This window comes from Varanus komodoensis, unplaced genomic scaffold (genome assembly GCF_004798865.1).
Source record: "Varanus komodoensis strain SLA01 unplaced genomic scaffold, ASM479886v1 scaffold31, whole genome shotgun sequence".
In the NCBI taxonomy this organism is placed as follows: domain Eukaryota; kingdom Metazoa; phylum Chordata; class Lepidosauria; order Squamata; family Varanidae; genus Varanus; species Varanus komodoensis.
The window spans coordinates 8206816-8227371 of NW_025335780.1; the positions used below are offsets into that span (position 1 = coordinate 8206816).

Genomic DNA, 20556 nt, shown 5'->3' on the forward strand with positions numbered 1-20556 from the left:
ATACCTCCATAGCAAACACCCGGCAAGCTGATTTTCTTAAAGCTTGTTTCATTGCTATTTCAAGTCCCTCCAAGTCATGATGTTGGATGACAAATGCGAGAACAGGCCACTGGAAATTTCTCTCTCCTTTGGAAAGAGAGCTGTGGGCGGAGATTAACCGAGAAAGTTCAGGAGATGGATGTCTCAGAAGAGAGGAACCCACTTCTATTTAAAAGCATAAAAATATGTACATTAGATGGTTAAATTCTTTTGGTGCAGCTACGTAAATAAGAACGTTAGTATATTAGTATTAAAAGTAGAAACTGTACAAGTAGACTCAACTATGGCATTAAAAATTCTTTGTGGTATAGTGAACAGGCACCTGAATATGCAAAAAACTTGAATGCCAGCCTAATTCTAAAACATTTTCCAGTCCAGGTTAATTGAAAGCACACGTTCCTATGTCATTAGCATTCATGCACTGATAACATATTAATAAAAGTAGAAGGTGACCTGGATCTAAACAAGTACGCAACTCTTTCTGTATGCCAAACCACATGGCAAATTGTCTATGAAAGACTGAAGGGAACTTCAAAAGTAGTACTGTTATTTAGCAGATTTATGTATGGCTTATTGTACTTTTAAAATATTCTGCATGTGTGTGCAAGACAACATGAGGAATGTATGCCTGCTGCTCAAAGTAAAAAGAAATTTTAAAAACTCCACTTTGAAACTAGCCTTAATCTACAGTCTCTATGTAGTCTTATATTTTTACATAGAAAGACATGGTCATCTGTGCAGTCATATGGAAGGAATACTCTAAAGAAGGAGGGCAAATTCAACAGGCTGTTCCACCAATGGGTGCTAACAGATCACATAGTAATCAAGGGAAAGATTAAAAGCAGAAATAGCTGCAAAATGAAATTTAAGGGAGGAGAATGCTAGTCCTTCAGATCTAAATGACAGCAGGAAAAATGTCAGTTACTGAGCATGAAAAAGCACTGACTCTATACTGCACTGCAAATTTGAACAAACAAGATTGCCTAAAAGACCTGCATTGATGGCTTATGCACTACTTCTAGGACACTCTCTGTCCCATTGTTAAAATAGGATGGAGAAAGATATGCCACATTGTTAGTTTAAGACTCAGAACACTGGGATGGAATATCAAGTCTAAGTGTTAATCGGAGAGTAGGCATAGATCATGTACAATTGTTGTCTTGCTACCTGGATGATGAGAAGACAATCTTTGCAGTCCCACTGTATCTTTGTGACCAGCTTCATCATTAATGGTATGGGGGCAGGGGAGTAAAGAAAGAAAATGCTTGCCCCAGCTGAAGGGAAATGCATTCATAGCAATCTCCTGTCCACCTGCAGCCACCTTTCTGTACAACAGTCAGCGCTACTTGTAACCTGAACAGGTGTGGACTGTCCACCATACAAAGGTCTACTCTAAGAGCAAAGTGCAGTGAAGATGAGGTGCGCCAAGTGGTTCTCTCTACCAGAGTGTGCTATACAATTAATGTCATCCAATATGGCCAGTCCCACAGCTCAGCCGTATCTGTTCATCAGAATATCCAGCCTCTTTTGATAACAGCCAGTATTATCAAAGCCTTGAGCTGAGGGCACTTGCAGGATGCACAGCTGGGTCCTTTAGCCCAGGATGAGGTACTCTGATGCTGACCATAGCTGCTAGGTGCTGGTGCAGCAATCTGGGAATGAGGTCCCATGGAGCAGGTTGCAGGGCTGCAAGGGAGTGTCAAGGGAAGCACGGTGAGACATATTGCCTGGGAACCCGCCTCTGGCTGGAGTACTTCCAGGTCCTATCACCAAAAAGGATGCATGTTCAGACAGGCAAAGGAGTGACAGTGAAAGTCATCAGGCACCTCTGAATTTGGATGGCCAGGTGGTTCTATCTGGCAGGAGCCAAGCTGCCCGTGGGCAGATACAAATAGGTGTCCAGGGAGTCCAGGAGACTTCCAAAGACTTCCAAATCCATACACTGATGTTGAGCGAGGCCAAGCATACATGCAGCCTGGCCAGCTAGTTGGTGGTTATGCAAGCATGGTGAACTGCTAATCACCTACAGTATGCATGGGAAGACAGACATCTCCAACTGCCAGAGGTGCACAGTGGTGTCAGCCAGGCACTTTATGAATCCTGTGTGAGCTGTGTGTAGTCTAAGCAGGAGGCTTCTGGATTGAAAGCACTGGTTTCCCACAGTGGAGTGCAGTGTCTGGGCAAACTGAAAATCAGCATCCTTCAAGCCTATGGATGCAAACCAGGTCCTAATGAAGGACAGAGGATGCTGACAAGTGTCACCATCCTGGATTTCTTTCGCCTTTTGATGGAAATGATGTCCAGAAGGTCCAGTGCTGACCTTTCCTTGGAATGATGGTATGCTTTGAATTGCCTCTGGTAATCTGAAAATGAGCTGAGTGGAGAAACCACTCTGCCAAGTCAAACATCTTTGCTTTTTTCAGTGCACACCACATGCCACAGGTGCTTGTGTGAGACTCATGAACTCACTAGGAGCCCCTGCCCCCAAAAAACTACTTTATAGAAGGAAAATAAACAAATAAGCAGGTTTAAAAAGAGCTTATGCTTGCTGAAAGTGAAGTTAAAGCTCTGGCTGATCTACCACTGCAGTGAACAAGAGGGGTCTGAGAGGGACAGTGAACACACCCTTTGGTTGTGCACATGGAAGGCTGAAAGCAGGCTCCCTCCCAAATCTTTTTGCTTGGTTCTAGAGAATCAAGCATACTATTCTGCACACATAGAGAACTTTTACAGTGGTACCTTGCCTCACGAACTTAATCCGTTCCATGACTGGTTGTGACCCAAACTGGTTGTGAGCCTAGTCAAATTTCCTCATATAGTTCAAGGTAAATAAGGTTAATCCATTCTGTAAATATTTTTTTTAATCACAGGGAAGGCGGGCGTGCTCACAGGCACGCTTGCAGGCATGCTTGGGGGAGACGGGCGCGATCGTAACCCAATGCAGAGTTCGCAACCTGAGGCTAATTTTTTAAAATATTTTCTCTCTGCGACCCAATTTGGTTGTGAACTGAGGCATTCGTGAGCCAAGGTAGCACTGTATGTGAGACTACACAGCAACTGAGAAGAACATAATAGCACACACATTTGCAAAGAAAACAAATGAAGTTGGAGCAGCTCGTTCTTACCTGCATCTCCACTGTTAACTCTCCTTCTGGGGATGGCCTTTACCCGAGCAGGGAGAATGGAGTGCTGTTTGTCATATTCTGAGGCAACAACTGAATATGACCTTTGAAAAACTGTGCGCTTTGCAAGATCCGTATCTGTGATGGGGCTAGTCTCTAAACTGGAAACAAGTCAGTATGCTGATTAAAATCCTTATAAACTTTTTAGCAACCCAGTGAAATGCATTTATCCTAGAACTGAATAGGGGAAAACCTCTGAGTACAGTGAACCATGGTTTGCCCAGGAATTGTAAATGATTTCCAAAATGGATTTCCAATCTGATATAAGGAGAGAAACCTCATTCATATTAACCATGGTTAAGCAGTGGTAGGATTGTACATGGAAGAGGAAAGGGCCAGGGGAAGGGTTACAGCTACCCTGGCCTACAGAGACTTTTAATTCTAAAAATCTTAGAATTTGCAAGAAACCAGGGTTTCAGTTTATATGGAATACTATCAGCTTCTCTACTTAAAATAAAACTAAAGACCCGGTCAACATTTTTTAGAGCTATGACAGAAACTGCACTATCACTTTTGCTAAAATTGCATTCGATTGAAGTTAGTATCATTAGTATGAAACCAGAGATTCTCCTTGAATCTTTTTATAAGATCCTAAAAAGACATGACTTCTTCACATGACTCCCCTTGGGTCTCACTAAGTGCCATGAGATACTTTCTGGCAATTTGCTGGAACTAACTGGCTTATAAATAGCAGTTAACACAGTAATACGTATCAGTATAACAGTCTGCGATACCTTGGTGGCATGGACTTCATGTTACTCTCTGGTTCTTCAAAGACATTAGGACTGGCATCAGGAGTAACAGATATATAAGGTGCAGGTACTGAAGTGGAACGCAAATACCTCATCTCATCCTGAAAGAGGTTGTCATCCTGATAGCCAACAAAGTTTTCATGATGATGTCTGAAAAAGTGTTATAAAAATCAACCCTTTCTCATTCATGTCACCAATCATCAAAATAAATAGAAAAACCAGCCAAAAGTTAAACAGTGTGATTATTCTTTGTAAGTCAAATACCTTTAAACACAGCTGAAAGTTGCAGTATTTTAAGTAATCATCTCAGACATTAGTTTATCAAAAACATACCCAGGTTCAGCCTCTGAATTTTTAAATTCTGAACCACTTTGGAAGTCTTCAAGATTTTTATTTGACACACCCCTCTTTTCCCACTCCTGTACAGAGTGGTTTGGCTATGGAGTGATACACAAATGAGATGATGATGATGATGATGATGATGATGATGATGATGATGATATTTGCTGGGGGGATTGGCAGGCTGAACAACAATGATGAATACACCTGACTATACAATATTTTTTCTAGGAAGGGAGGATCAGGAGTAAAGACAAAAGCAATGGAAAAGGATTTCTTCTGGAGATCCAGAGATATCTCTGGAGAGAAGCCAGCTTCCCCAGAGAAAGGAAGAAAAACTCAAAACAAAACTCCAGCCAGAATCAGCACTCTATGACCACTTCTGAAACAGACTGATTTCCATTTGCCTGATGACTTGGCCAGATGGCTTTGCTTTCTGTAGCTGAAGATGGTATTCACCCATTCTGTCCTTGGATTCAACCGGTCTGGCTACAAGGTTGTACATACTCATTTAAAGTTCAGAGAATTATTTATAGTATCCTAAGCAAGCATTTTGAAGCACTGACATTTAAATCAGCTTAATCACTCTTAGGAATGAATGGGAACTTTTTGAAAGTATTCAAATTAATGGGAAAGCTTTTTTTAAAAACTAGCCATGTTTTCTTAAATACTTAAACACATGCTTTAATCTTGCTTGAAAGAGGCAATGACATTCAACACAGAGAGAAGAAAGTAATTATAATAATTAGAGGTATCTCTGTAGTAAACACACTGTTTCATCCAATTAAGAATACTACAGCAGATGGAAATAGTGATTAAGATAAATTCATGTGAATTCTGGCTCTCAAAATAACTTAACTCAATGCCATATAAATGAATTTTGGAGAAATGAAATTATTGCGGATACTAACATACATGAGGTATGGCGGAATCAATATGTTTTTACCTTGCTAACGTCTGAAGGTAGAGACAAGTCATTTTAACAGGAAAATCCTCTGAGATGCCTTCCCTGACACTGGGAAGCTGTGACTGGAATGGTTTGGAAGGGTGGTAGCATAAAATACTGGGCTCAGCAGCACTGCTCAAGGCCAGCAAAAACAGGGCATTCGCTTTGATCACTTGATGAGCTTCCATGGTGGGCAAGGCACGAGGCGTCTTAACTTGCACTGGCTTTCTCCGAGACTGTTTGACCTACAAGAAGACAAATCATGCTGCTTCATAACTGCAGCAGTGGATCTTCAGGATCCAACAGAAGGTAAACACAGTGTCCTGTCACAGCAGAAAGCATCCTGCAGGCAGCTTTAGTACCTCATAGAAGGAAATTTCTGTTTCTAGTCTATCCCCTCTTCAGAGCTCAGCCAGAACAAGTGCTTCCATGCAAAACAGCTTGCCCAACATTGGGGCGGGCGGGCAGGCAAGCCTTGTGACTCATGTTCCAGTATAACCAATTATTGTTCACCAGACACAGAGTGAGGAGAGGTAAATGTGTTTTTTAAATTCCTTTTACAGTCACATACAGAAGACAGAAATGCAGAGAATTCAGTGCATCTAAATGTAATAGGCACTAGTCCAATACTTTTTCCTTTATTGACTGTTTTAGAACAACATACTGCAGCATTTGCAAGTGCAATAGTGAGCTAGACTGTTTGGCACATCCGGGTTCTAGTTCCGGCTTGGCCACAAAGTTCACTGGGTCACTCTAAGCCAGTGACTAACTCTCATTCTAATCTAGCTCTCAGGGTTGTTGTGAGGATAGAATGGAGTGCAGGTACAGGATTATGTAAACCACCACAGGTTCTTGCAGGAAAAAAGGCAAGATACAAATATAATAAACAAACAGACAGCTAGCCTACAATACTAGCTGCCTGTCTACCATACAAACTTTTTCAGTCTCTTGTGCAAGAAGCTTGAAAGAACGTGTAAACAATGCCCTGCCTGGTCTCCTGAAAAGTATTCTAAGCCACCACAAGTACGCAGGGAATAGCTATTTACAATCCTGAAGTAAGGTACACCCAGAAAAAAAATATTCATTTCATATACTTTAAACCCAATAATCATAGTCCTCTGGGCAGTGTACAATACATTAAAAGCATACAGTACAAACATAAGCACAATCAGACAAGCCACAAAGAATAAAACCACTACACTATCATAAAACCAAATCAAACAAGCAGCAGAGCACTGAAATAAGTTCTTAAAACAAAATGAAAAGGGTCTTCATTCAGCACCAGAGCAATGTAGGCACCAGGTGGGCCTCTCTGAGAAGAGCTTTCCACAAGCTGGGTGACACCACTGAAAGCAACTTCACTTGAAAGATACATTTTCTGTTGCTCAAAGCACAAGGAGGACCCTGCCTGGCTGCTGAGTGCTGTGTAGAAACATGCAACCAGATCACATCCTACCCTGGATCAGTGTAAGAAGAGCAAAGGCCTGGTTGTGGCTTCACTGCAACACAAAGGTGAGGAAATTACATGCTACTGTGAGACCAAGTAAGAAACAGATAAAAAATACCTTTTCTCTTGCTGCTGCTTGCTTTTCACGGAGATACTTTTCTCTGCATCGATCGCAGACGAGGTACCATGTGCTTCCTCCTATGCCACCATCGCCACAATTACCAGCCCATCCACCGCAAAAGTGTCCAATGCTGTTATAACCTTGCCCACCTGCATAGCGCCCACAACCTGAAAATGACGAAAAGCCGTTTGTTATGTATTTGCCAGGGCAGGTATTCACAGAGAATGGTTTTTAAAGAGTCTGACAGAAGAGGTTAAGGAGATTTGAAGGCTATGTTTTGCTACTGTGATATTAACCAGTCTATCGATTGCACACTCCCGGTAATGTCACTGGGGTATAACTTGGACTCAGGACACAAAAATATTGTTAATCAATGGTTATGTTCTCAAATATGGTAATTCAGGTTCTGATCCAAGTTGGAGAACAATAAATAACCTTGAACAAACTGATTTCTGTCTTATCAACAGTAGACTACTAAGGGTTCTGTGAATACTACTGAATTAAGCTGTTTCAAGGTTGGCCAGTAATTTTGGCTAGAAGACCATTAGGAACTCTATATAAGATCAGGTTATACAGATGCATAAACAGTGACACTACAAAGCACACCAAGACTGCATCTAAAAGACTGCATTTAGCAGAACATACTAAATTAATTCAATCTGCCCTGTCAATCAAAGAACAAAGACATAAATTTAAAAGGGCCACAGTGATGAGCTTAATTCCTTAAACTGCCAGGTCTCTAGCTTGGCTCTAATTTCAGAAGAGAGCTAAGTCAAGAAAGCCTGGATGAGCCTGGATGATGACAATGGAAAATCAAGATAGGGAAGGATTCAGTGCCCTACGCTCACACAACTCCCCTGGCCTCCATTCGCCGATTTATACATGGATAAAGCAGACACAGGATCAAACAAAACAGTACTGCTGCCATCATGTCTAGTCTGGCCCTTAAGCTGACAAATCTCGGTCAGTGTCTGTCTTCTGAATCAGATGCAGTGCCGCTACATCATGCAAAAACTGTTTCCATGCAAAGACCATCTTACCTGGATGAGCTTGCCTCATGTGATAGGTCACTGGATACGGGTGGGACTCCCCACACAGTTCACAGATGGTATCCTTCTCGGGTCCCCCTACTGCAAGCTGAGCCATTTCACCAAAGAGATTTCCCCTTGGCCTGGCTTCAGCTTTTTCTTTTTTCTTCTTTTCCTTTTTGGATTTCTTATTATCTTTATCACTTTCTTTCTTTTTCAATACTGCACAGGACCCAGGGCTTGGAAATATCATGTTCTGAGAAGCTGCCTTGATCGTTGCCAAAGAAATATCTTCCCAAAAGGCTACCAGGTGCTGCAGTGTTAAGGGAAGAGGAGATTTGGACTTCATCGTATGGTGACTAGATGTTTCAAAAGATGTGGTTTCATTTTTTCCATCCTCACATCGCTCATGAAGAGGAGGCTCTTTAAGCATAGACAGGACTTTATTTTTATTTATGCTACCCATTTTTGAGATGTCAGGCCCATGAGGGGCTATGTTAAACATATTCAGAGCAGAGGATATTTCCAGGGAATGCCTGTTTTTCAACTTGGTTTCCTTTTCCTCTACAGGCTGTTGGCCAAGATTGCTTCGAATGGGAGCATGCTCTTTTGAAAGCTCAGGGTTAAATTTCAAAAAGGAAGAACAGGCCATTGCATCATGGACTATCCCTTCATGCCACAGGAAAGAAGCAAAGACAGCCCTGGCACACTCTGCCACAGAGGGAGACATCGCTTGCTTGGCAGGCTCTACAGACCTGGCTCCATCCGCCTTGAAAAGACAGACAGATTTTTCTTTTTTGGGTCTGGTATGCCTATTCGCACATTTGCGGCTGACTTTAGGAGAGGCTCTCAGTTCTTGCTCATCCTTCAGCGGGGCTTTTCCTATGCTGAAGTGAACTTTACTAGAGCCATCATCTACACTTTTGAATTCAGAATTATCTTCACATGTGCTATCAATGATGCTATTAGTCTTTAAGGTACTTGAAGTGCAGACTTCAACAACTTCACTGTGAAGGTTTTCTTGGACAACATGAGGAGAGGGGGCTCTGTTTTCTGTTTCGGGTGCAGACTTTCCATCTTTTGACACCGTCTTTGGCTTGGGTGAGGTGGACCTTCCCCTCAGTGGCTCTGTTAGGGGCACTTTCTTTTTGCGAAGTGTATCTGGGTCCAAGGTATACGAGTCCGATTTGGAGCGTTCCCTCGGAGGATCAAGTTTTGTCTTCACAGGGGCTGCGGGTTTCTGAGCCGGAGGCTTTTCATGAGGAGAGGATGACCGTCGAGATCCAGCGCCAGATGTACATGATTTGCCTGCTGACAGAGCCTTTGGAGAAGATGACCGAGTTCCTGGCCCTGGAGATTCTGCCCTCAGACCAGATGTTGTCCTCCCATCAGATTTTAAGGTTTGCAGTGTGTTATGGTTTGGAGACAATGACCTGCTGTGAGAATCTGATCGCAGCTTTCCAGTATCAGATTTCAGCATCAGAGATTCACTAGCAGATAAGGTTTCTGCATTCCTGGGCTTCTTCTGGTCTGCACCAGTGTGGCTCATACGCCCATCAGGTTTAGGTGATCTGCTATCCACTCTGTACTTTGATGCCATGTCAGGTTTTCCTGCTGGAGAAAATGGTCTAGCAGCTGCAGCAAAATTCACTCTGTCACCTGCATGATACATTGTATAATAAGATTAAAAGTAGGTATTTACTATACAAATGAAGACAATGTTGAGTGGCCAAACAAATTCATTCAGGCTAGTCGGTATCAGAAAGCCATTAACAGCTAGAGGGAAAAGTAGGATATTATATCAGACTGACAGCAGAGAAAATTACAGGCTCAATATATTCTGGGCTGGATCCAGAGAAGTGCAAGCAGAACCCCACTTGCGCCATGGGGCTCTTCCCCCTTTCGTTCCATTGCAGCCACCTGCCCCATTTCCCCAAAAGCCACTTCTAGGAGTCAACAGACCATCTAGAATGGCGAGGGTTGCACAGAGAATTGCAACAGAGTTAGGGACTCAACCAAACTGGGAGCACATGAGTGGAAGTACACACATACACTTCTATTTGTGTAAGCCATCACTGGATCCTTTCCACCTGTTGAAATGTTGTCAGCAAGCTCATGTACTGATAGTACTAACTGTTTACTACAGCGCATGAAGAGGGACTGGAATCAGAGTGACTCAAAGCTACCTAATTAAGTATATGAGTGATCCCAGTTGAACAAGCTACAGCTGAAACAGTGGCCAGTTCCCCCATGCATACCACCGTGCATGCACAGGGCCCAAGACAAGGGAAGTTCAGGAATGGAAGCAGGCTTCCACACACAGGCTTTATCGACGGTGCAAGGAGCAAGTGTTCCACACACAAAATGGGATGCTCTCAGCTCTCCTTTCCCCATAGTGCACCTAAAAATTTGCTTAACAGAACTGGAATCATTCCACATGGTTTGGAGGTTAGTACAGGGATCTGCATGAGAAAGGGGAAATCCACAAATGGAAAGGGCCTTACTGTTCACATAGAAATAACTTTGGATCCAACTCACAGATCATCCTTTCAGGAGGGAGATGAATGCTTTAACAATGTTAAGCCTCAATGGCTTGGGACCTGGGTATCTAAAGGAACGTTTGTGTCCATATATGCCCTCCCGCCCCTTGAGATCAGCTACAGATGCCCTTCTCTGGGAACCCTCTGTGAATGATATTAGGAGGGTGAGTACCCGGAGGAGGGCTTCCTCTGCGGTGGCGCCCCATCTATGGAATGCACTCCCCAGAGAGGTCCGCCTGGCACCGTCGTTATTTGTTTCTCGGCGCCAGGCCAAGACCTTTTTATTTAAATCTCATTTTAATTGTTAATTTATTTGAATTTATAGGATTTTAAATCTTTTAAGCCGAGATGCACCGGGTTTTAATATTTTTACTGTTTAATTGTTATATTTATGTATTTTGTTTTGTTGTGAGCCGCCCCGAGGCTTTTCTTCAACAAAGTAGACAACAATTATATAAAGAAAACTTGTTCATCTATTCCCAAATGCCAAGGGTGGGTTATCGAAACCACTTTAAAGCTTAGGGCCTTAAATTGGTACGTGCTAGTCATAAAGAACGCAAACATTTACAGTAAGTCACGAATGGCACTCTCCTGTCCATATTTAGACAGAAAAAGGGCTTACAACTCCCATGCTGGCTGGGAAGCACTGGGAGTCGTAGGTCATTTTCTGTCTAAGGTTGCAATCTGATGGGGGCAGCATAAAAATGTTTTAAATAAATAAATAAATGTTCAAGATGTAGGTAATTTGTACCTGTGCATACATATGTTAACAAACATTCAAATACTTCCTGTATGCTAACAACAACATCTGATTAAGTTACAAGCAAAAGGTACATTTCAAGGCCTTAACATTTTTTTCAAATGCTAATATGCCACACACAGTGTATTAAAGTAAATATTGTTGAGTAGATTTACAAAAACCTTACTATCCAGTACCATTATTATTAAGCCTTGCTTATTTGACAACATGAAGCTTTTTAGAAGGTAATTTACTTTGTTATCAACAAACTTTTGTTCTTCTATGCTATGTATATACAGAAAGTACCAAATATAATTCAGAATTCAAGCTAAAAGGAGCATTTAGAAGCATAACTGAGAGTGTCATGTTCACTCAAGCTAACTTTATATACAAGTCCATGCAACTGTACTTCTCCCCAAAACAATAAAAACACACAGGTGTTCAAAGAAAAAGAAGCTACTCCATTGCCTGTTGAAATATAATCAGCCCCATAAATCAGTGCATTTATTAAAAATCCCCAAAATATAGATACCAAGAATACACAAGATCTTGCATTGTTTTTCTTCAACAAAGTAGACAACAATTATATAAAGAAAACTTGTTCATCTATTCCCAAATGCCACGGGTGGGTTATCGAAACCACTTTAAAGCTTAGGGCCTTAAATTGGTACGTGCTAGTCATAAAGAACGCAAACATTTACAGTAAGTCACGAATGGCACTCTCCTGTCCATATTTAGACAGAAAAAGGGCTTACAACTCCCATGCTGGCTGGGAAGCACTGGGAGTCGTAGGTCATTTTCTGTCTAAGGTTGCAATCTGATGCACATTTAATCACTGCAATTAAAAGTAAACAAATAGAACACTAAGCACAAACTTTTTCAAGTGAATGGAATGAGATGGACTGAGCAGGAAAACATGTTTTATTTATCAATTTCCAACAACTTTTGAATCACCTGTCTACAATGGCATGCGTACCCACCCTTTAGTTTGTGTGTGAGAGATGAAAGAGCAGAGGCAGGCACAGCTACATCATTACTTTTGTAAATGCGCTCACGAGAAGCAAGGCTGCGGGATGGAGTTTCTATAGTGAAAAAGTGGCACAGAAGCAGCAGAGATTGAATGGAAAAAATAGCAAAGATAAAAGACAAGCAAAGCAAGCAGTTCAAAGGAGACACATCTATTCTGTGACACAGTCAAATGGGTTTTAGTTCACTGTTAAGAATTTATCCAGAATAATAATTTTTCGAGATGCTACTTGCCTCCAAAATAATAAATCAAAGTTAACTTTTCAAGACAGCATTAAGGAAAATTGAATTGTGAATTCTTACAGAAGCAGCAGATGGTTGATTGAAAAATAATAATGAAATAGCAGCTAATGAATAGTTTTGCTTTGTTCTGTTCGTTTATTCTTTTGCTGTTGTCTCTAATAGCCTCAACACTGGTAAAGGAAGCCTGAGATGCTACCGATGTGAATTCTGTTCTGGAATCTTAGGGGCACGTGTGATTTCATTGTCCAGCTTTGTTTTTACATAGGAAGGTTGACCTTTTTATATGTTCTACAAATAAGATAAATTATCAAATGGAAAACATTAATTATGCCTTCTTTTTGCTGTTTTTGAACTGGGGCTAACTATAACTTCTCCTTTCTGTTTATTAATTCAATCATTTAGCAAAACTAAAAAGCATCCAGAGACTCTTTGGTGACAATAGCTTAAGCAATAGGTGAAATCACAACAACTGGCTAGCTTGCAGTGTTAACCAAACCCCGGGTAGTGAAACGTAAATGCATTTAGATTTGCCTTATTTAACAAAAAAATCTAATTTCAACAGCCACAAAACCAAAGACCTTAACTCTTATTATTGTATATTACATATCTTTCAGTAGTGATAGTGCTGATGGAACTAGATTAATCCTTCAGTAAGAACTGGAAGCACTTGTCAGTGAAAGTCAATTCCCTAACTTCCTGTTAAATCACAGCAGCAACACCACACCTGTAGCTTTTCCCTACAGCCTGAAGGGCTTGAGCCTGTCTCATCTTGAAAGCTAAGCAGGGTTGGGCCTGGTTGAAAATTGGATGGATGACCTAAAATGCTGTGAACCACCTAGAGAGCTTTATCTATGCGGTAACAGGATTAACAGCTTCTCTTAGTCTCCAAAGGTGGCCTAGTTTGCCTAGAATGGCAGTACATTTGCCCTACAAGTGGCTTTCAAAAAAACTCCCATCAGCACAATGAGAATGGTCAAAGGGTATGATGGGACTTGTAGTGTTCTCCAGGCATTCTGAACTGGAATGGAGATGGCTGGCCTAAAATCCTCAGCTGTGTTCCAAGAACAGGGACCATCCCACACCAATCCTGCTGTTAACAAGATCAGACCTGACTGGTAAGTAATGATCTTATTATTTTGACTTCGAGTACGGGTTGCACCTGATGGATTTATTTGTACCTTCCAATTCTACTATTCTATGATCCTATGAACAAAACACAATTTCCACAAAAATAGATAAAGATAACTTTACCTGTATTGAAGGCTACAGCAAAAACATAACATAGTTAATATAAATACTGCATTTCCTTGAGAAATGAGAAGCCTAGGGAAGCACTTTAAGAATGCAGATAGTTTTACTGTCTTAGTAATATCTACTGATAACTAACAAAGCAGGGCGTGGTGGAAGCAGAGCACAACAGCTAATCCTGCTTTAGAGAAAGGATGTTTTTGCTTTAGGCAGCTCTAGCAAAGAATGCTTGGCTCTGCTTTTCACAGTCTGAATTCAATCTGCAAGTGGCTTCTAGCTATTTCACTATCCTTCCCACACCCTCTGATGGGTATCACATTCCAAAGGCTTGGATTCCAGGTCATTAAGGGCCTTCAAGCTTTGTTGCTGTTGTACCCTGATTCATTCGTCACTCGGTAAGCAGTGCTATATCACAGTGATAAACTGATTTGCAGTAATGAAGACAGCCAAACTCTTCATAATGTAAATGGGAAAAGATCAAAAAATGCTGAGATGAACCTGCCCACTTCCTTTAAGTCCAGGCAAAGAATAATCTCAAACTGCTTAATACCCAAGATTTGAGTGGTATAAGCATAGAATTCTAAGAAGTTAGTCAACAGTGGCCTCAAGTGATGAAGCAAAAGTCACAGGAAGTTCTGTGACACCTGAAAAACTAATGTATTGCAGCACAAGCTTTTGTAAGCAAGGCCCTGCATCAGATTATCTGCATTATAAAACAGGCTCTAGACTATGAACGGTTATACCATAACACAAAATCGCTCCTTTTTAAGGTGTTACAAAGTTTGGGGCAATATTCTATAAAGTGACTATGCCCTGTTAATTCTTTTCTACCCTAGTGGTTCTGTTACATGAGCAGCAGTGCCTACTGACTCTGCTGTCCAGGCAAGATCTACAAGGGAATTTCACAATGTCCCACGGGAAGTCTTAAAATGAGCCCAAATGCTCGATTCTGGAAGGAAGTGGAGCTTTCTTATTTAAGTTCCATCATCTCACTGCTTTCCAGAAGCACTTGTTTGGGATTGCTCCAGAAGCTAGATGGCACCATTGCATAAGTGCTGGGTGCAAAAACTTAACAGGAAGAGTGGAAGAGAATTAGCTAAGATGTAAACTCCCCATCAGATTCTTCTTTGATTCTTCATTATGTCCCTTATGCTTTGCTTCAGTGCCAACAAGTAATTTTTGCTTTGATTGCGCTGAAGTATGTTGGAAAGCTATTAGAGAATTTACTACCATGCCAGTAGAAATTTTCTAAAGACTTTAAGAAATATGTTTTACATAAAACATGTTATTCATGTGTTCCATCAAAAGATCTAGTAAATGAAGAAATGCCTATTACTTCAACTATAAAATACCTTTTACATTTTACTGAGATTTCTGAACAAGAAAGAGTTCTGAAGACCAATGGTAAATTAGATGTTAATAAAAGAGAGCACCTTGCATAATTTAAATTAGGAAACATTAACTTTTTTCTTGAAGTACCTATCATCTTTAAGCTTCTCTCTGTTCTCAGAAAAGGCAATAATACTTTGTAATGTGATAATGTTTACAGAAGGAGCCATGAGACAACATTTAAATGAAAGATAAATGAAATCTTCAGACATCCAAGAAACCTTATAGAGATGTCATAACTAAACCCATAGGTAAAGTACAACACTAACAGCCTTGCCGTATGTAGGCATAATCAGAAATGTGATATGCCAGATGGACATATCATTTGGATCTACAAAGGAGATGACTGCCTCACTTAGGGTGTCTGCAATAAAGAACATTGAGAATCTACAGCCTGAAAGATCTGACATGGAATTAGCTACAGTGCTTGAGGTTAACTTTGCTTTGCCACTCTTCTTGGAGACCATTGTGCCTATCAAGGAGGAGCTATTTTGGCTTTTGATAGCCCATAACTTCCTATACTAGTTGGATGACTCTGAACAGATTCTAGAATCACTTGCTGTTTGAATTGTATCCAGACATTTGGAACCAGGAAGTAATATAGTGTGGGTTTGCTCAGCAAGAAGCCACTCCCTTGTGGATTACTCCAGTAGCTGCTATTATGTCATCCCACAGAACTTCCACAAAGAATTGCAGCATCTTTCTTTCCGAAGAACCCTGGGCAGCGGAAGCACATGTCAGTCATGCTTGAGTAAATTCTAAATCTGCTCACCTTCTAGTGGTCACTTGAGAAGCAGAGAAATGCAGTGAAAAGCGCCTCTTGTAACACCCAAAAAGGTCCTAGAAATGGGAAAACGGTCCTAGAAGTGGATCCTAGAAAAGGTTCTAGACATGAAGATCTCCCAAATTCCTCAGGTAGCATCTATGAAAAGAATTTTCCCAACTGCTGATCTCAGAGTTGTTGGGAAAATCTGTCATCCAAAACCTTAGCCAAATGGTTGGCCAGCACTGGACAGCCATACCAGTTTCTGTTGGCACTGCCATCAACCTGATTAAAAACTAAGATATCTGACATATAAGCGCCAGCAGAACTTTTGCGGAAAGCAACTCTTAGTTAAACAATTCAAATCCATTTTATCAGAACAACATGGTTAAACCAAAGAGGATCAACAATCTACCTCAAATAATATGTAAATCATGATTTTAGCCAATTAAAATCTGTCAGACTTTGCCTGTCCAGGAAATCGCTGAATTATAGATGATAGCAGCAGCTGGTGCCACCAAGCCCATCTTAGACAAAAAAAGTGTCTACCTTGTGGTTCAAAGGCCATATTTAAGGCATGTTGACTAGCATGAATCAGCTCATTTATTATTGAAGGCCTGTTCAAATTACAATCTAATAGAAAGCAGGCATCTTAACATATCAGTTACACTCTTTGAGTGTACAAGGCAGATTTGGAGCATCTACAAGGCAGATCCGGAGCATTATTTAGCCACTTTATTTCTGGAGATATTTTCTACTTTATAGAAGAATCACAAGAACATAAGGACAAAGAATATGCTCACACCATTATGCACTTCACTGAGGCCAAGAAACTGACAGAGAAGCAGTACTGTTAACTTTGTGTTTCCCCTTCTCTCTCTCCCATTCACTTTCATTCTGTGAAAATAATTTTCAGTCTGAAATTCCTCTTGGGCTGGAGGAACTCCTTAGCTATGATATTAGACAGTAGATGATTGGGCTAGTTAGGAAAGGATTGAGGACCTTTGTTGTTGGCACGTCAATACTTTTGAGGGCCCTGAGAATAATGGACCAAAACTATGGAAAGTGGTGGTTGTTTCTGGATGATTCACCCCCAAAAGATGACCCAACAGCACTTCTGCCAATTTCTGCATCACTTTTATCTTCATAGAGATGGCAGATATAATTCCCTTCAGGCATCTTAAAACCATGTATAGACAGAGGGGATATATGGTGAAATGAAGAATGGTCACAAACTTATATGGGCTATTTACAAATACTTATGTAGTTTCCAGGGTCTAAGTCAGCTGGCAAATTGACGTGAGGTCATTATTCCTGTCCTGATTCTTACTCATTTGATTTCCTTTGACCACCTTCAACTGGGGGAAGGACATCCGAATAGTGCCTCAATTTGGATTCATCTATAGAGTTTGCACAGATTGGCCTTGGCTGGTGCCTTCTTTCTGGAAGCATTGGGCAACAGGCCTGCTTGGCAGTGGGGTCCACCCACTGGAATGCTCTCCTACCTGTTCCAAGAAGCAGAAACTGTGGCGAGCTATACGCACTTCTAGAAGTCATATCTATTTATTCATGTTCGTCCTGACTTGTACGACTCTGTTTTGCTGCTCATGTAGCTTTTATGGATTTATTTTTAGCCATTTGTTATATTAATGTTGATATTGCATTTTTACTTAAATTGCTTAGAGATCTTTCTGTATGATGTGATATATACGTAATTTGAATGAATGAATGAATAAATGAATGAATGCATAAATAAATAAGCATCTGGCACATCCAGTCACACCTCTTTGAAAACAGGCGTACATTAAAGCCTTAAGGCGCCAAATGGTCATTCTGGTGCACCAAATTGTAATCTCTCTCTAGCCAAGCAGAAAAATGACATGGAAAATTTGGTCAGAACATTATATTATATGTATTATAACATGAACATAATATATTAAATTAACCCATGTGAGACGGCAATTAAAGCAATGCCAGCTGAAGGAGCTGTGATGCCAAAACGCTCATCTTACCACATAACACAGTGGCCAAATCAAGACAATCCATGGGTTGGTTGACTGAACAATAGTTTCACTTACTACTTCTGGTTTCCACTAACAATCCATGAATGCCCCTTCCTTGGATTGTTCCTATGATGTGTCAACTTAAGAGCTCTGGGTTCTTCGGAAGAAAACAATCCAGAGGTCAACTTGATACTACTAGCTCCCCTGCCAATTGAAGGGGTAAACAGCCCACAGACTGGCATTCAGTGAGAATAAAGTCAATAATTTTCAAGTAAATTAAAAAGATAGCACTTATTGAATTCTATTTTGTCAATTGTGAAGCCTTGTTTATGGAGAAATTAAGAAGTTACTTCTGGAATTTCTAGCAAAACTTTGATATAACTATAATAGGCTAGTGCACTATGTCAAGGTTTACCAATGCATAGTTTACATTTCTTTCAAGTGTTACAGCAGCAACAGTATTTGAAAATCTTTAACTGAATTGTAATCCTAAAATTGTCAGTGAAGTAGTGCCCAATCATTGCAGGAAGATTTGAGTTTGCTTCAAAGTTATGGAAAGCCAAAATAAAAGAAAAAAAGAAGGTACATTGATGGATGTTTAGAAGCTGATAAGCAACTAAAGTTTTTGTAGCAATGGCAAAGCTTCAGGAATGGACTGATGAGGCAGGAAAGGGTGACAGACTTACTCTGAAGCTGTGGCTGAGGTTGCTGGAAGGAAAGGGACTGTCCAAACACAAATGGGCTGTGTACTAGGGAAGAGGGAGTTTTTGCAGCTTGATCAAAGATGGAAGGAGCTGGGAGACTAGGCCGTGACTGAATGGAATTCAGTATGGCACTCAGTTGGTCACCTGCAGTGGGCAAAACAGTCAAAACTACAACCTGTTACTTTCCAAAAAAAGTGCTGAATGAATTTCATTTGAAAGTTAAGTACTGATAAAACTTGTACTTGTCTGCAATCTTGTATCTAAGTATTACTTTAGAATAAGACACAGTATGTAAATTGATGCAATTACCAAAAAATGTCTGGTAAAACCACGGGCAGTTCAACCATATATTTATGCACAGAGAGGGGGAAACGGGATGACTAGATGTTTAACTGATTCACAAAACATTTTCCCCCAATGTTCTTTTCAACTGTTTCTTTTCATGACCTAAGAAAGGAACTCCCATTTAAAAGGACCAGAAACAAGGATTTGGCAATTTGGAGGTAATATCAAAAAGATGTGTCTTCTATAACACTTAAATCAGAGACAGTTTCCCTTTGAAATAAGTGTTAGATGAAAGGAAGAATGTGATTTTAAAATGTTGCTGTCATTGTTAAGGAAGCACCACAGCTAGGCAGTTAAAACAAACACTAATTTTAATAATGTTTAGTTATCAAATGAACATCATAGCTTATCTCTCAGAAAAAATATTTATAAACATAATCATGCTATTATAATTGCACCAATTTTGAACTGCACCTTTCAAGATTTCCTATTCATTTTTAAATAAAAAATGTTTGGGTCCTTACATAAATGAGACTTGAAAATGCTTACCTTTAAAAATAGACAAAATAATTCTGAATAAGTTAGAGGCTTTATGTCATTTTTAAAATAATGTTAATCAAAACACTATTTCTGTACCCAGGTCTAGATGTTTGTATTTAGTGTTAATTATATGTATGCAGTCAATAAGTCCGCGTATTTGAAAGGTACATTTCATTTAGGGCAGTCTTTCATATCTGCAATAGCAATCCTTTCCACCAATGCCTTCCACCACCTAAAACCATCTTGTTTAGAAAGACCATAGGGCTAGGAAAGGCTTTGGTGTTGAGCTGATGTGTGATTTAACTTGATACACTGAATGTTTCATTGCAGGAATACAGTTTAGTGATCACCTGCATTTTCCTTTTTTTTTAAAGTCACTTTGACATACTTTTAACCTATTATTGCTAGCAGCCTTGACCTATTTAAAAGGAATAAACAGATGTTTGGAATAAATAAATTTTTCCTGCTTAAAGACAGAGCCAACTGTTATCTTCACTAGGGATGAAGCATTTGTTGCTGTCCTATACTAAGTCTGGAAAGGCAATATCCCCCAGCCCTTGATCCAAACAACAAAGCTGGTAATAACAGTCAGTCTAGAACAGGGGTCCTCACACTTTTTCAACAGGGGGCCAGTTGAAAGGCGGTGGCTACATGTGTGAGCCGGTGTGCGGGGGAGGCAGGTGACGGCGGCTTGCTTGCCTGGAGATGGTTTTGAACTAGCTGGGAGATCTCCCAATGAGTCCAAAACCATCAAGGAATGAGCAAGTCACCACCGCCCCCACACGCATGGCGGGCTGAATCCGTCCCATGGGCCGTAGTTTGAGGACCCATGGTCTAGTAGAACAATAGAACAAAACAACTTTGAAATTGCTGTGCTGCCCTGCATGCCTGTATGTGCATCCTAAAACAAGGCACTCCAGTAAACTGACTTCAAGGCCACCTCTGAGAATGGAATTTTAGAGTGTGGTAAGCTTGTCTGCCTATGCTTGATATATCATCTATGCCACACGTCAGCCTGGGAACCTCACAATGATTCAAATTACAATGTTCAAGATGTGTCACTCTTGACTAGGTTGCCTGAGTCTGATAAGAGTTGAAATCTAAGCCACCTGGAAGGCACCAGGTTGGAGGAGGTTGCCTGAGGTCTGATGAAGTGTTGGTGGGAACCTTCTTCCTTGGCACTGCCCATTGAAGGGTGAAAGTGTGGCATGAACTGAATGGT

General features: G+C 40.6%; 1 protein-coding gene across 11 annotated transcripts in view; it reads right to left on the minus strand.

Annotated features, from left to right (window-relative positions):
• Positions 1-20556, minus strand: part of MYCBP2 (MYC binding protein 2) — a 153913-nt gene that overhangs the window by 27384 nt on the left and 105973 nt on the right. For 6 of the 11 annotated variants that reach the window (XM_044437784.1, XM_044437785.1, XM_044437789.1 and 3 more), the window contains 8 exons: positions 18492-18653; positions 12114-12215; positions 7867-9513; positions 6824-6993; positions 5259-5503; positions 3956-4123; positions 3165-3322; positions 5-204 (listed from right to left, as the gene is read on the minus strand). In XM_044437784.1, the coding sequence (XP_044293719.1) occupies positions 5-204; positions 3165-3322; positions 3956-4123; positions 5259-5503; positions 6824-6993; positions 7867-9513; positions 12114-12215; positions 18492-18653 (2852 nt within the window). The remainder of the gene's footprint in view (positions 1-4; positions 205-3164; positions 3323-3955; positions 4124-5258; positions 5504-6823; positions 6994-7866; positions 9514-12113; positions 12216-18491; positions 18654-20556) is intronic. The other 5 variants (XM_044437795.1, XM_044437788.1, XM_044437794.1 and 2 more) reach the window with 3 other exon arrangements.